The sequence below is a fragment of the Culex quinquefasciatus genome, chromosome 3 (genome assembly GCF_015732765.1).
Source record: "Culex quinquefasciatus strain JHB chromosome 3, VPISU_Cqui_1.0_pri_paternal, whole genome shotgun sequence".
Lineage (NCBI taxonomy): Eukaryota > Metazoa > Arthropoda > Insecta > Diptera > Culicidae > Culex > Culex quinquefasciatus.
Window position 1 is genome coordinate 74,588,322 of NC_051863.1, and position 16,936 is coordinate 74,605,257.

A 16,936-nucleotide genomic window follows, 5' to 3' on the forward strand; every position below is an offset into this window, starting at 1 on the left:
ATAATTTTTAATTAATCCCCCAATCTTCTTGCTATTAAATGAATTACAACAAAGTTTGACTTATTTAACAATCAAAATATTGCAGCAAAAGGTCCCTAATGGGGCAGCATATTTTTGAGACCATTACAAAACACTTTAATCAGAACTTACGTAAATTGATTTGATTTTTATTATAAAAAATATAGTATATTGTAACTTTTTATGGAAAAGAGGGTATAGTTCGTCCTTTCTACAAACCATACATACCTCCACAAATGGGACAGTTTTTCATAACAGTTTATGAATTCATAGTCATTTGCAATTAGTGGTCACTGCACTGTGGCCACTCAGCTGATAGTTTATTCGTAGCCAAACTGATGATTACCAAACACAATTGATATAACAATCCCTGCTTGTCGCTACTGTTCGTTTTCACTTTTTTCCTCCCTGGTCAGTCCAATTTAAACCAGTTCAGCGAACGCGCGAGCGGTTGGAAAAAGCGGCCAAACCTGCATCAGGTTCAGGTGTCAATGTTACGGTCATGTAAGCCTGTACTACTAAAACCTAGGGGAAAATAAGCGCACGGCGCTTCCAATTTGGCAGTTTGTATAAATACCGCCAACCTGGAAGTGGCCAACCTTAGTCGGCAGAAGTCCCAACGCCCGCGGAAGTTCCCGCGTGCAGTCTCCAAGAAGAGGTTCGCAACATCGCGCGACCAAGCTACCTGAGAGAGCCATCCCCACGAGCAAAAGTGAGCAGGAAGGAAGGAACGTGTGGTGTGGGGAAGCCTCAACTCGAGAGAAAGAAAACGGTCCAACGGTACATTCGAAGTGGTGATCGTGCGAGCGTTGTGCAGCGCTGAGTCAGTCGATTTCTACCTTTCGTCGAACATCGACGGACCTCAGCGGACGGATCACTTGGCCCGGTAGTCGGTTCGGTACGCATCAAAACACGCGACGAGGGTTGAAGTTCAGTTAAATTTTGGGACAATTCGTGGTTCCAGAGTCGGGAAAGGTTGCAGTGTGCTAGATTGCTTGAAAAGAGTACGGAGTTTGTGATTTCCAACGCCAAAGGATGGTTCTGGAAGCCCTGGTGAAGTGACTGTGAGTGAGGGTGACCCATTTACGGTGCAGTGTCTACGTGAAGAATCCAGCAGAAGTGAAAACACAAGTGAAGAAGACGGAAGGGGGAAACCAGAAGAAAGCACAATTGGGCCAGTGGGTGGAATTTCATGAGCTGTTGTTGTTGGCGCGTTTGCTCGTAAACAGGTTCGCTGGAGGAGCGTCCAACAAAACCTTGAACCTCCTAGGAAGAACAGCTTGCTGGATGCTGCGCACAGCGACGAACGCCGTGAACAAATCTCAGGTGAGGCAAGGTGTAGGTTAAGGTCATTGCACCGGTAGTGGTATAACACACAAGTTTGCTTTACTTTTTACTCCCATTTTCTATTTCGCCGAGTTGTATCATAGCTATGTTTGTTTGGATGTGTGCAGAGCCGTACCTAGGGTCCACGGCGCCCTTGGCGAAGCATCAATTTGGCGCCCCTCCAAATTTTTCATCATTTTGATATGTTTACTTAAATTTCCAGCGATTGCTTCAAAGAGTTTTAATAATATAATGGTAATTGATTGAATAAATATAACAGCTAAAAAATCCAACCACAATTTAATTCTTTGAAGAATATTCAAATTAATGTTTTATTATTTTTAAACCATTTCAATCGATTTATATCTTTCCAATACAGATAGGTTGTAACGAAAAGGTGCTTTAGGATTAATGTTGACTGAAAATAGCAGAGTGTTGTCTTATCGTTTTAAACAGAATTTGATCTGACCTAGCTTAAATTTCATTGTATCAGCATTAAGTTTAACTGATTAGAAGCAATAGTTTAACTGATTAGAAAATGGACTCCTTTTCAAACTTGTTTTTGGATGGATTCCTTTTGAGACTATTTTTTTTAATTTAGTTTTGAAATAGTAGTTTATGCAACAAGTTGCAAAAAGAGGATTTTTTCAGCACGAGTCGTACATTTATCCAACGAGGTTCACCGAGTTGGATAAACACGAAGAGTGCTGAAAAAATCAAGTTTTGCAACGAGTTCCATACAACATTTTTTGCAATTCCAAAAAACACACACTGAGTGAAATTTTAAGTCAAATTTTCATGTATTTTGTCAATAAATCGTTTAAATCAAAAAATGTTGAAAAGTGTTACTTTTCGAAACAAGTGCTGAAAAGTTCAACTTTTCAGCACCCATTTGAGTGCTGAAAAGTAGAACTTTTCAGCATTTATTTTAAAAAGTGTTGCTATTCGATTCTGTTATTTTTGGTACAGAAAAGTAGGCTATTTCGTCGTTCAAGAATGACAGGAAAAGTAAGTAGTTTCACGGCGGAATTGCAAAAACAATATTTCTCTTCTCTGTGACTGTGTTTTTTGATTGATATAAAATTCCTAAAATTTGTTTTTTGAAAATTCATAGCTTCAAACAAAGGCAATTAGTTTTTACCTTTTTAACACATTGAAATTTTTTGTGTTTATTTTTCGACATCTAAAGTTTTTTTAAAATTTTGTATAAAAACCATTACACTCAAATAGAGGGTGACGAGCGGGAATTCCCGGGAAATCGACCATTTTTGGACCTCTCGATTCCCGGGAAATTTGGTCGAAGCAAAATTATATAAACAAATAAAAAAAAAATGAAAATTCGAAATTGTTTAGAACATTGGGTGTTCAATGTAAGATGTTCAAGTTCGAATGAACCAATGCTTCTCTTATCTTCTAATTCAGAAAGTGTAAATTTTAACTTATTAAAAATTCCAATAACTATAATTGGGAAAACTTAAAATAATGTGAACCCCCTCTTTCAAGCATAGCAATTCTTATAATCCATTTTTTTTTATTCTTATTATTTTAATTTCGCTGTATCAAGGTAATTTCCTTTTTTGATGTCATGGAGTAATTTAGTGTTTCGCTTAAACCTCAATATTAAATTATATCTTAGAAAAAAAAACTCTGGAAATCTTTAAAAAAGAAAAAAAAAATATTAAAATTGTTGTTTTGAGTCGCTATTTATTATATTGTAAAAATCCCGATACTGGGAAATTATATATTAGCTATTTTGTTATTTCACAAAAATCTAATAACAAGTTCATACAACAAGTTGTATTGCAGATTCAGAAAAAAATCAAGAAGTAGATCATAGTTCCCAAAAATAATGAGGCTACTAATTAACGTTTCATTAAATAAGCATGAATAAATCGTAACTGAATTCATTGAAAAGAAACACATTTATAACTTTTCTTTATACATTACTGGCACTATTGGCATAGTTATAAACACTACCAGGTCCCGGGAATTCCCGGGAAATTGAAAATCTCGAGAATGGTCACCCTCTACACACAAAGATTTTAGAACCGTTTGTGTAAATGTGAAAATTTAGGCGAAATTACACTGGATAGCCCAACACATGGAATCCATGAAATAAAAAAAAATGTATGTGAAAGATAAGCAACTTTATCCATTCCAATAAAACATAACAAAACAAAAATTTTCAAGGAAAATGTTACTAACAAATTATTGACCCTAGAAGCAAAATTAAGTGGAACTTTGTGTTTTCCCAAAAAATATTGCTGTTTTTGGAGTTGGAATTTTGCTTTGGTTTAAATTCTAATGGTTCCGCGATAATGGTGTTTCTGCAAATCAAAATTATACAAGAAATTGTATAATATTTTACTTTACTACTAAAAAGTTGGTGGGCATGCCAATCTATGCAACTTTGTCGAAGACACCCAAATTTTACTTTTTCACTCTTGCTACAAGCAAATGAATGCAAGCAGCAGAATATAATATATTTAGAGCAATTTATGTGCTCTTAAAAAACCAAAATTTTTATGTTGAAAAAAAAAATTTTTTGCTAGAAATTTAACAAAAGTCAAAGCATTTTTTGTGTTAGGAATATTCAATTTAAACACTTCAGTATTTCGAAAACGTAGGCCAATCTCAACGCACAAGTTTGCATTTAAAACGATAAAAATATCTCAAATGCCATTTTCTTTAAACTTGAAATATCTTATTCTTTTTATTTCGGATTTTCAATAGAAATGTGTAAATTTCAATTAAATAGCTGATTATATAAAAAAATACTTCAAAACATAAAAAAGTTTGATGTTTCCTGATGCTGGAAAAAATGGTGAAATTAAATTGAATTTTATATACTGTAGTTGGAATATAAAATCTCTAGCTATTTCAAAGAATTGTTATAAAACCCTGAAATTTTTGCCACTTGAGCGCCCCCTTTGATAAATGAATTGAGAGAATTTAATTTTAAATTTAATTCTGGTACAATTATTGAAATAGTTGATTTTGGCGCCCCAAGTGTTATAAGTAATATTTGTAATATTCCGACCAAAATTATCGAGTTATTTTGCAGTCCTACTTTAAAATTTGGCGCCCCTTTTGTTTGGGTTTTATAATAATATGACAAATTTGTACAATCATCGTTTTCGGCGCCCCCCAAGGGCTGGCGCCCTTGGCGGTCGCCAACTGCGCCAACCCCTAGGTACGGCGCTGGATGTGTGTTGTCTGGTTTGACTGGACTTGTTGCGTTCACTCGGAGAAAGAAAGTGAGAAACATAAGTTTTTTGTCTTCTTTCTCTCGCTTTGCTAATTGGCCGCGAAGATATGATCCGCCCCGTCCGCGGAGGAGGAGAGGAGCCCCCTCCCGTTAATGAGACGGTCGCTTACGCAATGCTGGCCGGTCAGTGTATAATTTTAGTCCAGGTTGGCTACCTGTTGTACGTTTTGTGTTTTTGTTTTCAGTGCAATTATGTTGCTTTATTTCTGTGGAACAATTGCAAATTTTAACGAACCATTAAACTGAGATAGGAGAATGTTGATTGGCCGTCACGGAGAAAGTTTGGGAAGAACAAATTGGACACAATAGCTATGGGATGGCCGTTGAATCAAATGTTCAATATTTCTCACAATGTCTATGGATAGAAAATTTGGCTGGTAAGTTGATGGGAAAATTTGCTTGGCGAAATTTAGAATAGAAAGGTTTGTTCATACTGCGGAAATTTATTTTGAATCTCATCAACCATGTCATGTTAAACAACCTTTTAATTATTTGAAAAAAAAATTAAATGCTTCATTTAATACTGACACCGTGCCACAATATGTAACGTATTATAACGTTGAGGGCTCTAGAATTGAACAATAAATAAAACAGATCATGCACGTAAGACCCTCTGCATACTGCGTGGAGGTGCCTTATCACCCTTATTCTCGATAAAAATTTCTGTAGAACGCCGCTGTTTTCTGAAAATTCTAGGAGGAGGTAAATCTGGGTACCTTTAACCCTATGCTTCCAAGTGACTCGTCGTATGAATCAGTTGAAAATCTATGCATTCAACATATCATTAGTTATTTTAATGAATAGATTTGAAAATATCGACTGTTTGTTATGCTTAGTAATATTTTTTACCTTAAACCCGGATAAAATTTAAATAGCTCAGTTTTTATGTTATTTTGTTTGTCATCAAAAATTCGATTAAACGGATTTGTTTTCATTTGGCTTTATTAAAAATTTTGGGCTCTGAGCATTGTATTTTGAGTATGAAAAAAAATAGATGTTACTTCTCTACCCATAAATAAATAAAAACTCAATTTAGATATATACTCTTTGAAATTAAAGATTTGGAATATCTTTCTAACAATAACAAGGCCGATGCAAATATTTTAAAAAGGTGTTATTCCTCGACTCTTGCCGAGGTCAAGAGGGCAAAAAAATATATAAAGGTTGGAATTATATGGCAGAAATTCAACATTTCAATGAATTTTTGTTTTGGAAAATGTATTATATACTTGTACAGTTGATTTGCGATTATAACACTAACCTACACAAATTGACAAAAATGACTGCGCAGTAGGGTGCCCAGAATATGGGACTTTTTCTCAAAACATCGCTCCACAAGCTGAATATTGTTCCCACGGTGTTCAAAATACCGTTATTATGAAAAAAATATGCAATCCGAGATTTTGGTGTCTATCGATTCCTTACACCATAACGCACCTCTGAGCAAAAAATGAAAACATTCGCTGATGTAGTTTTCGAGATACAGCCCTTTTAAGATGTTACATCCGATTTTCAATAAGAAAACCATAACAATCTATACAATTTCGACATTTCAAAGAATATGCATTTCGAGATAATGATGAATTTTGCTTCATATGACTGTCAAGTAACTCTGGGCAAAGTTTCAGAAGGTATGCTGATGTAGTTTTCGAGATACAGCCATTTTGAAATGTTATTTCCGACTTTTTCTAATAAAAACTGTAAAATCAAAAAAAATATGTGGGAGTAGAAAACAGCATTAATTCTTCATGCAAAATTTGGTTTTTGAATAAACCCGAAAATGCTTAAAATGATTATTAACGAGAGGAATGCCTTCGAAAGCTATTGCGAAGATTATTTTATTATTTCCTTCTCTATCCAATTCGCTCTCCTTAGTACCAGTAAACTCTCTCCTAACTTCAAACAAATCATTTGTTGAAAGATAGGACATATCTCAGCGCAAGATAAAAATTGCATCAATGTAATTGTTAAAGCTACCTAAGGAAAGAAATGAATGTATTTGAAAGTGATTTGTGGGGTGACAAAAACTTTTAAAATATTTGTAACAGCCTAAAAAGCCTAAATGTAGGTTTTTTTTTTGTAAAAACTATATAGAATTTAATAATACTTTTAAAATGCTTTACACAATTTAGCATTAGCTCGATTTTTTTTCCTATATTAAATCTTGTTCTATTTTGGCAGTGAAAATGGAGCCAAAACAGTTCTGCTGGCTTGATCTTCACCAAAGATTTTAAATTGTTTTATATGTGAAAAAATATGAAACAATTTAAAATCTTTGGTGATATTCGTGGCCCACGGACCCATTTTTCATGATCATGTAAAATAATCCTTTGATCCATCTGTAAAGTAATTTCCTAATTCTTATAAATTAAGGTTTAGTTTAGGCTTTTGTAAACCTTTTTATTTTTTGTTTAAATTAAAGGAACAATTTATGTATACTTTGATACTGAATATACGAAACAAACATTTTGTTGAAAAATCTATGCTATTAAAAGTTTGAATGTGATTGAAAATAGAAATTCCGTCCAATTTTTCATGACACTTTTTAGAAATGAGTTATGAAACGTTCAAGTTTTACCTAAGTAGAACACTGTAAAGAAAAAGATATAGGTTTTACATATTGATTCAAACTCATGTAGCCTCGGAATTCGAACTCATGGCATTCGGGTTAATTATCTGATTGACTACACCCAACCGGCGGTCGCATGATTTTGATACATGGCGGCATGAAGGTATATCAGAATCTGCATTTTTGTTCGTTTTTTTCAAGTGCAAGAGTGGAAAAGTGCTGAGTCATCGTCTAAAAATAGACGGCGTCCTATCTCGCCCAGCAAAATGAAGTCGAAAAAGTAGTCGGTTTCGATGGAGAAAAAGTGGAAAACGTGGTCTAAAAATAGCGACGCCACGTCCCTATGAAATCTGTCGTCATACATTTTTTTGCGATATAGGGGTATGACATTTTTGCCCGTTACCGACAATTATCGACATTACCGACGGCTGATTGACTGTATTGCAGAAAAAAGAATCATAACAGAACGAGGATTGAACCATCAACTTCTAGGTTGCTGATCCGACACGCTACCACCGCGCCATGGACGGAATTCGAACTCATGGCATTCGGGTTAATTATCTGATTGACTACACCCAACCGGCGGTCGCATGATTTTGATACATGGCGGCATGAAAGTATATCAGAATCTGCATTTTTGTTCGTTTTTTTCAAGTGCAAGAGTGGAAAAGTGCTGAGTCATCGTCTAAAAATAGACGGCGTCCTATCTCGCCCAGCAAAATGAAGTCGAAAAAGTAGTCGGTTTGGAGTGGAGTGGAAAACGTGGTCTAAAAATAGCGACGCCACGTCCCTATGAAATCTGTCGTCATACATTTTTTTGCGATATAGGGGTATGACATTTTTGCCCGTTACCGACAATTATCGACATTACCGACGGCTGATTGACTGTATTGCAGAAAAAAGAATCATAACAGAACGAGGATTGAACCATCAACTTCTAGGTTGCTGATCCGACACGCTACCACCGCGCCATGGACGTTTGATGAATTACGGGGGACAGAGCGCGAACAAATTGTTCTCTCTGGAGTGTTGCTCGAGGACGCGCCAGCATTATATGTGTTGGTGAGAACTGCAGATCGCTGACATGTTCACACGCGGGCAAAATTGAGCTATGAGCTTGGTGCAATAACTGTTATAAAATGTTACATTTTCTGTAGCAAATCCACTGTTGCAGATTTTGAGCTATGTATTTCCTTTGGGTGTATCATCTGATTCTGGCATTCCTAAAAATTTAAAAAGAACATGCAAAATCATAAAATTTCAACTGATTGATGTTTTCTCCGTTTTCTAACTGATTGAAGTTTTATAAAATTGAAATGACATACTTTTTTAAAAACCATTTTCTCATTTGACCCGCAAGCTCATGTGAGCCGATTTAAACATATTTGTGATTTTATTAAACATAGCTTTATTTTTAACTTCATTATCCCGGTACGAGAATCGAACTCACGACCGCTGGATTGGAAATCCAGCACGTCGCTAGTCGAAACCCATCCCTTACCGGTCAGGATTCCCAATGAGCAGAATTACTCATTTAAGGGATCTGACTTTGCCGAGCCAGACTGCAATCGAACCTATCACCTTCCGTTTTCAAGGCGAAACTCGTAACCTCACGGCCACGGTAGCTCGGCTTAGTATAAAAAGAGAGTTGACAAAATGTTTTTTAAGCACAACAATTAACAATTTTTTTACAAATCAGCAAGAATACTTATAAGTGCTCTAAAAATCTCTGTGAGCATTTAGAGGCTACGTGGTTTTTGCACGAGCCCTTACCTAAAAATTGATCAGTTACGCATAGCAAAATTGTTGTACCAAACGCAGCTCAGGCTAAATGGTTGACACCCAATAACTTTGCATGACATGCATTAATTACCACCCACACCGTAGTGTGGCCAAAACCAATACGGACGACTTCCACTAAACATCCACCAATTGGTCGCTGCACGTCTGCGAAATATCCTAGCTTATGTATTCATGGCCCACGACGCCCCTCACGGCTGCTCTCTTCGTAACAGTTTCACTTTCAATGCAACGGACATGAAATTAGGTAATGGGAGAAGCTAATTACAAACGCAAATCGGCAAATTCCACCGCGGGGAAGTTGGCGCGCAAACCGCGATGATGATTGAACGCGAGCAATCAATTGCTGTTGTTTGGAGATGTAATGAGAAAATCGATCAAGAAGGAGAAAAATATCAGACTTTATTTTGCGTTTTGATAAAGATTGTTTTGATCCTCCGCGAGTCAAGATTCATCTCACTACTAGGTGAATCGTTTTTGCTACATTAAAAGACTATTTGCTCTGAGATTACTTTCCTTTTGCTTTCGTACGCTTTGTTGTGGTATGTTTTCGATAACTCATTATTTTTAATGCTTCCATGATTTATCGGATGTTCGATTGATTCATCCACCCGGCGAGCGCACATGTGTGTAATTGCAATATTTCAAGACCCTCGGATATATGCGTTCGACGCGTGTAGTTTGACCTAAAAACTCCAGACATACTTGGCCAACTCAGCCGTCTTGAGTCACGTATCGATCGGACGCTAACTGAACTGAAATTTAAAATTTCACTCCACTTTTTGGAAGTCGTGTGACATGGCGCACGCTTAACAATAAACGGTAACCTCGTGGTTTTGCGATTTGGTGCTACCCCTTTGAATCGCTTTGTGTTTTGGTAATGCACCGAAACTTTTGTAAGGCTTATGTAAATCAGAGTGACCAGACCAGCTATGTTTGCGCCATTGACGATGTCGGCCGAAATTGGTGACATTTTCAACCGTTGCGAACGTGTAATCAGTGATCATGAACTGGCCAGTGGAACGTTTACTGGTTTTTGAAACTCTAGTTCTTTACTGTAGGATCGTCTTATCATGATAACTTGCTTTGCATTAAAAAAAGCCCGGGCCGTGGTGTAGGGGTAAGCGTGGTTGCCTCTCACCCAGTCGGCCTGGGTTGATCCCAGAAGGTCCCGGTGGCATTTTTCGAAACGAGATTTGTCTGATTACGCCTTCCGTCGGATGGGGAAGTAAATGTTGGCCCCGGTCTAACCTAGAGGATAGGTCTTTAGCTCAATCCAGGTGTAGGAGTCGTCTCCCTGGGTCCTGTCTCGGTGGAGTCGCTGGTAGGCAGTTGGACTCACAATCCAAAGGTCGTCAGTTCGAATCCTGGGGTGGATGGAATCTAAGGTGTAAAAAGAGGTTTGCAATGGCCTCAACAACCAAGCCTTCGGACACCTAGTTTCGAGTAGGAATCTCGTAATCGAGAATGCCAAGATGCCAAGCTGTAGAGTGAATATTTTGATTTTTTTAAATCTCCGTGTTGTACTGTATGTATGTTGTTTTGCATTAAGCTGCATTCTGCGTCCTGCGTTCAGTAACAACTCTTGATCTAGATACACCAATTTATTTACAAGATAATTTAGAATGAAATTATTTTATCTCGGGAGCCATAGGGAGTTATCAACCTTTTTTAGATCTAAAGAAATGCAAAAAAATATATTCTAAAGACACACATTTCCCTTTCTTGCAGACCGGCTAACACGTGCGTTCAGCATCATCTGTGACGCCATTGCAGTACCATGCTATGCCGTAGCTTGTTGTTACCCGCTAAACAACCCCACGGCAGAATACCATAAAACGAACGGTTGTTTTGTTGACGACCGGAGAGCGACTCCCTCTCCCTCTCTGAAAAGCGCCTCTCCCAAAAGAGCCACAGTCGGAAAGTTTGAGAAACCGACGCCGATAAGCAACAGCTGCGATGAGCGAGTTGGTGGGAGCCGCCATAGGTTCGGTGGCCACGGCGGCCTCCAGCGTCGGCTGGTTCGTGCCCATGCTAGTGGCGGCTATTGCCTACTTCCAGTACGAGGAATTTATGGATCCCGAGGCGAGAGTGATCGACGTGCCGACCGACGCAATGTTGGATAAATATGATTTCATAATAATAGGAGCCGGTTCGGCAGGTAGGTTACGTCGCATCGCATTGTCCGGTTGGCCAAGGTCATGGTATCATCTGACGCTCTCGTTTTCAGGGGCAGTACTGGCGAATCGGCTGACCGAGGTGGAAAACTGGAATGTGTTGCTGCTGGAAGCCGGTGGTGATGAAACGGAGATATCGGAGGTACCACTAATGGCGGGATATCTGCAATTGAGCAAATTGGACTGGAAATACAAGACCGAACCATCTGGGAAGTTTTGCTTAGGTAAGTTGCAGGGTGACTTGACGACATAGTACAACATTGATAGATTCGGCTTTTTTTTGTTTTAGCTATGGCCGGCGGACGATGTAACTGGCCTCGGGGAAAGGTGCTCGGAGGTTCCAGTGTTCTGAATTACATGCTGTACTTGCGTGGCAACAAAAAAGATTACGACAACTGGGAAGCAATGGGCAACACCGGTTGGGGTTACAAAGATGCACTGTACTATTTCAAAAAGTCTGAAGATAACACCAATCCATACCTGGCCAATACCCCTTATCACTCAACGGGTGGCTACCTGACCGTGGGGGAAGCACCGTATCATACGCCTTTAGCGGCTGCCTTCGTAGAGGCCGGAGTTGAAATGGGTTACGATAACCGAGATTTGAACGGTGCCAAGCAGACAGGTTTTATGATTGCTCAGGGTACGATCAGACGCGGTGGAAGATGCAGTACTGGGAAGGCGTTCTTGAGACCAGCGAGGTTGAGGACCAATCTGCACGTGGCCATGTTTTCGCATGTTACAAAAGTTTTGATTGATCCCGTTTCAAAAATTGCATTCGGAGTTGAATTTATTAGAGATAGGAAAATACACGTGGTACGAGCCTCCAAAGAGGTGATCGTTTCCGGTGGATCGGTCAACTCACCCCAAATACTCATGCTCTCTGGAATAGGACCAAAGGCCGAGCTGGCGAAGCATAGGATTCCACTGATCAAGGATCTTGCAGTGGGTGAAAATCTTCAAGATCATGTGGCTCTCGGCGGTCTCACTTTTATGGTCAATCAACCAGTCTCAATTGTGGAAAATAGATTCCATTCCATGTCAACAGTATTGCAGTACGCAGTTTTAGGCCAAGGACCCCTCACGATTCTGGGAGGCGTCGAAGGGCTTGCATTTGTGAGTACAAAGCACGTCAATGCAACGGACGATTTCCCGGACATTGAATTCCACTTTGTCTCGGGATCTACGAATTCCGATGGAGGAAACCAGCTGAGGAAGGCACACGGTTTGACGGATTCGTTCTACAATGCAGTCTTCTCACCAATCAACAATATGGATGCTTGGAGCATAATCCCAATGCTACTGCGTCCCAAGAGCACGGGTCAAATCAGACTTCGAAGTGCCAATCCGTTGGACTATCCGTACATTTATCCAAACTATTTGTCTGAAGATATTGACATGAAAACGCTCATCGAGGGCGTCAAGATTGCGTACGCCGTTTCCAGAACGCAAACGATGCAAAAGTTCCAATCCACTCTGAGTGGGTATAAATTCCCCGGCTGTACGCACATTAAAATGTTTACCGATTTGTACTGGGAGTGCATGATACGGCATTACACGTGCACGATCTACCACCCGGTGGGCACCTGTAAGATGGGACCCTACTGGGACAAGCAAGCGGTCGTGGATCCACAGCTGCGGGTGTACGGAGTTCGGGGATTGCGCGTCATCGACGCCAGCATCATGCCAAAATTAGTCAGTGCCAACACTAACGCACCGGTGATCATGATCGCCGAGAAGGGAGCCGATATGATCAAGGATTTCTGGATCAAGCGAAATGTTGCGTGAAAGTGAAGCCAAATACAGGGATGAAATTGTGTAAATAGTAGACGTAAACTTGCATAGAATGTATTTATTGAACTGTCTTATCCGTCTAACGTATGAAAACAAGGTGTCATTTTATGTTGAATTAAGTGAAACCCTTCAGAAATGTGTACCGTAGTTTATGATTGTGATCCACATACAAGATATTCATAGCGAATAGAGTTAAGCAAATGCAACGACAACAAATAAAACACGTACTGCACTATTGAAAATTCGCTGGTTGTTTCAATTGTACAGATAGTTGTAAGTGTTGCATTCTTTTGTAATGGTCCGTTCTAAAAGTATCGGCAAAAACTCCGCTTTTACCATGTCAGCAGTCTTTTCGGCAATCATAATTGATGGACCGTTCGTATTTCCAGTTACAATTGTGGGCATTATTCCTGCATCGACCACCCTCAGCCCTTCGATACCGTGCACTCTCAGCCGAGCATCGACGACTGCCATCGGGTCGGTCTTGGGTCCCATCGCAGTTGTGCCCACGGGATGGTAGATGGTCTGGGAAAAATGTCTTATCAAGCACTCGTAGAAACTGTCACCCTTTTCTTGTGCGCAGGTGGCTTCCGGAATAGCGTCGTAGATGAAGGTTATGTTCAACTGCTGAAGGGCCGGCGTTTGGGCAAGCTTCAAGCAATACTTCAGTCCTTCAATCTGAAAGAAATGGATGTTGACGGTAGGTTCGTGTAAAAATATTTAATTTATTTACCAAAATATCCATATCACGCCTCACGGAAAAGTATTTGGGATGAATTTTGATCTTATCGTAAGGGTTTTTACTGCTCAGACTCAGATAGCCTCTGCTTTGGGGTCTCATTAGCAGAGGAAGAAAGAAAAATGAATCGTGGTAGATCCAGCGTTCATAATTTTGTGCATAATATTTGTGAGAGATGGCTGACCCGTATGCCCCAAAAACGCCACCATCAGACACTTCCGACTGAGAGGCCATGAAAAGTTGCACGTCCGGTCGGTTGCTGTCCTGCGGTTGGTATTTGGTGTTGATGAATCCCATAACTTCACAAAACGGCATTTGTAACAAAATTCCACTGTTGTTGAAAATGAAATTTTTCAATTCAGTTGTAGACATTGCGTCGGTCATCTTGGCAGATAGGTACGAAGTATTTTTGGATTTATTTATTAAATATGTTACTCCACCAGATGCCACATGATCCTGTAGGTTTTTACCAACTCCAGGTAAGTCTTGGATGACATCGATTCCGACTGCTTCCAGCTCTTCTTTAGCTCCAATTCCGGACAGCATGAGTAGGTGTGGACTATTGATTGCTCCAGCGGACAAGATGACTTCTTTCATCGCCATCACATAGTGTTGTCGATTGTCTTTGGAAAATTTAACACCGTACGCCCTTTTATCCTCTGGGTCAATCAATATTTTCTCAACCATTGTGTTTAGAGAAATATGAAGATTTTTCCTGTTTGCAATCGGTCTTAGGTAAGCTTTAGCGGTACTACACCGTAATCCATTCCGAATTGTTCCATGAAGCGGGCCAAATACTTTTTGCGAAGGTCCATTCATTTCATCTGCTATCTCATGACCCAACTGTTTTGCTGCCTCGTAGAAAAATGGCGTTAGCTTGGAACGATTTTTGAACAAATCTATAGTCATTGGACCGTTTTTCCCATGCCACGGTTGGTCAGCAATTTTGGGATCCCTCGTGTTTTCCATTTTAACAAAATACGGCAACACATCCTGCCAACTCCAACCAGTGTTTCCCAAACGCTCCCACTCATCATAATCCTCCGGATTGCCACGAATGTACATCATAGCGTTCAGCGTCGACGATCCACCAATAACTTTACCCCTGGGCCAAGCACATTGATGGTTTTCCATTCCTTGGCAATAATGTGAATTAGGAACCGTTCGATACTTCCAGTCCATCCGCGACCTTTGCAGGGCCGGAAACAGGTACGGTATGTCCGACAGATACGATTCATCCGGGCCGGCTTCCAGCAGCAGCACATTCCAATCGCAAACCTCCGACAGCCGGGCCGCCATCACTGCGCCAGAACTGCCACCTCCAACCACTACAAAATCGTACACATCGTAGATGAACTGCGGCGGAATGTCCTGGATGCGATTATGAAAATCCACAATGTCACTTCGCTGCAGCCAAATGAGGGCGTCCAGAAGTAGCAGCGTCAACACGTTTATCGGCCGGGTTAGCACAATCCTCAGCAGTGAGGCCTGCACTTCCATTGGTCCCATTTTTGCGGGGTAAATCGTGTGCGTTTGGCGACTTGTAGAACCGACGACGAAAATAAAACTGAATGCATGCTTGCTTGTTTTACCGGTAACAGTTCAATACACGATTTTTGACGATCGTAACACAAAATTGCCAAGGTGGCAATTTGGTATGTTGTCGTAGAACCGTCCATTAAAACCGTTATTAATGTTTTGTAAAAACTGATTTTATATCACAGTCTTTATTTTTACTTAAACTTAAAAAATAATTTCGTAAGATTTGTTAATGAATTTCCTACATACTTTCAATGTACAAAGAATACAAGCACATTTACATAGCTAATTTCATGGATGTTTCTTTTGTCCTCCTCGCGTCTGAAGAACCTCTACTTTGTGCTTCGCCAAGAATTGAGAGCACGCATGAGATTTATTTTTTTTTATATTTTAAAACGTTATATCCCGACTTTAACTTAACATAATTAAATGAAATTTTGCACTTCACAAAAGTTATGTAAGTATTACACATTACCGCAAAAAAAGGTTGTAGCTCAAAGTTGGTAGAAGAAAATTTTGATGTGCACTCCGATTCATTGAAAATCTGCTTAGGTCACATAATTTAGTTATAAAGACCTTACCTTAAATTTAAAAAAAAAACTGCTGGCAGAATTCTAAGAAAGATAAAAAAAAATGAGCGCATTTTTTATGACAATCGCAATATTATAGTTTAATCAAAGTAACGTTATCATAATTCGGTGAATTTTTATTTATTGCAATCAGCGAAAATAAATCAACACGTCGACGTGACAAAATGTGACAGTATTGATCAAAAGCATATGGCATAGATCGGTTACACAAAGCTCAAGAAAGCCACGAACAAGACGATATGCAATCAAACTGCTTTCTTTTTAGAAGTTTATGTATTTTTTTTAAACATTTTTGTAGTAAACATTTTTTTTCTTAACTTATTTTTATTAGGTCCTTTTAGGTGCTGTGACCAGGTTGGGACCGAGGATCAGAAAAACAATATATAATTACAACAAAAAAAGAAAAAAAAACTCCTCAAATTCCATACTTGGAGATCATGTAACTGACGAGGGTTACTTGGGGTGTAAAAATTAAAACGTGTTTTTTTAAGGTTGATAATCTGATGGCTTTCAACCTTCTAAAATTCCACTTTGTTCACTGTGTAAGTACACAAAAATAAACCAAGGTTCAAATAGGAATCGGGGATCAAAATTGCCGATTAAAATAAGTTTGACGAAAATCGAAAGGGTCAGCTGAGTGGGCTGGCAAAGTTAGACCCAACAATGGGACCCATATTACAATTACGCGTAGAAACTTTGAGAACGTTCAATAAAATTCAATTGCGTTTTTCTCAGTTGCACTTTTTTGAACATGGGACAGTTATGCGTAGAACGGCAGTGTACCTCTAACAAATACGCATAAAACTGGCCAAAACTCTACGTGTCTCCAGTTGATTGAACGAAAACATTCCTAGTCAAGATAGCGATTATCAAGTTCACCACCTTTCGGTAGAAGAAAACTTCACCCCGTTTCTTATCGCGATACTCACACGCATGGTCAGACTAGTTTACAAGCTTGGACAGGCGGTGATGCAGCAAAAACAAAAATACAATTTTGTTTGGATATTTAAGTTGCATTCTCTGCGCCAATTATCACTAATGGCCTTGATAAGCACGAAAGAACTTTTTTTGTGAATTTATCCTGTTTTTTTTTGGATCACCAGCAATCACTCTTAT

The 16,936-nt window shown here is 39.2% G+C and overlaps 3 protein-coding genes across 8 annotated transcripts in view; 1 reads left to right on the forward strand and 2 right to left on the reverse strand.

Moving 5' to 3' along the window:
• LOC6039215 (flotillin-2) overlaps nucleotides 1-16,936 on the reverse strand; it is a 284,003-nt gene that overhangs the window by 28,830 nt on the left and 238,237 nt on the right. The gene's annotated exons all lie outside the window — the stretch shown is intronic.
• On the forward strand, nucleotides 801-13,194 carry LOC6039214 (glucose dehydrogenase [FAD, quinone]). The gene is made up of 4 exons (XM_001848803.2): nucleotides 801-1,344; nucleotides 10,713-11,142; nucleotides 11,212-11,382; nucleotides 11,448-13,194. Exons 2-4 carry the CDS (start codon nucleotides 10,941-10,943, stop codon nucleotides 12,944-12,946), a joined length of 1,872 nt encoding a protein of 623 aa, XP_001848855.1. The 5' UTR covers nucleotides 801-1,344; nucleotides 10,713-10,940; the 3' UTR covers nucleotides 12,947-13,194.
• Nucleotides 13,193-15,320, reverse strand: LOC6039213 (glucose dehydrogenase [FAD, quinone]). The gene is made up of 2 exons (XM_001848802.2): nucleotides 13,686-15,320; nucleotides 13,193-13,630 (listed from the first exon to the last, which is right to left on the reverse strand). Exons 1-2 carry the CDS (start codon nucleotides 15,198-15,200, stop codon nucleotides 13,208-13,210), a joined length of 1,938 nt encoding a protein of 645 aa, XP_001848854.2. The 5' UTR covers nucleotides 15,201-15,320; the 3' UTR covers nucleotides 13,193-13,207.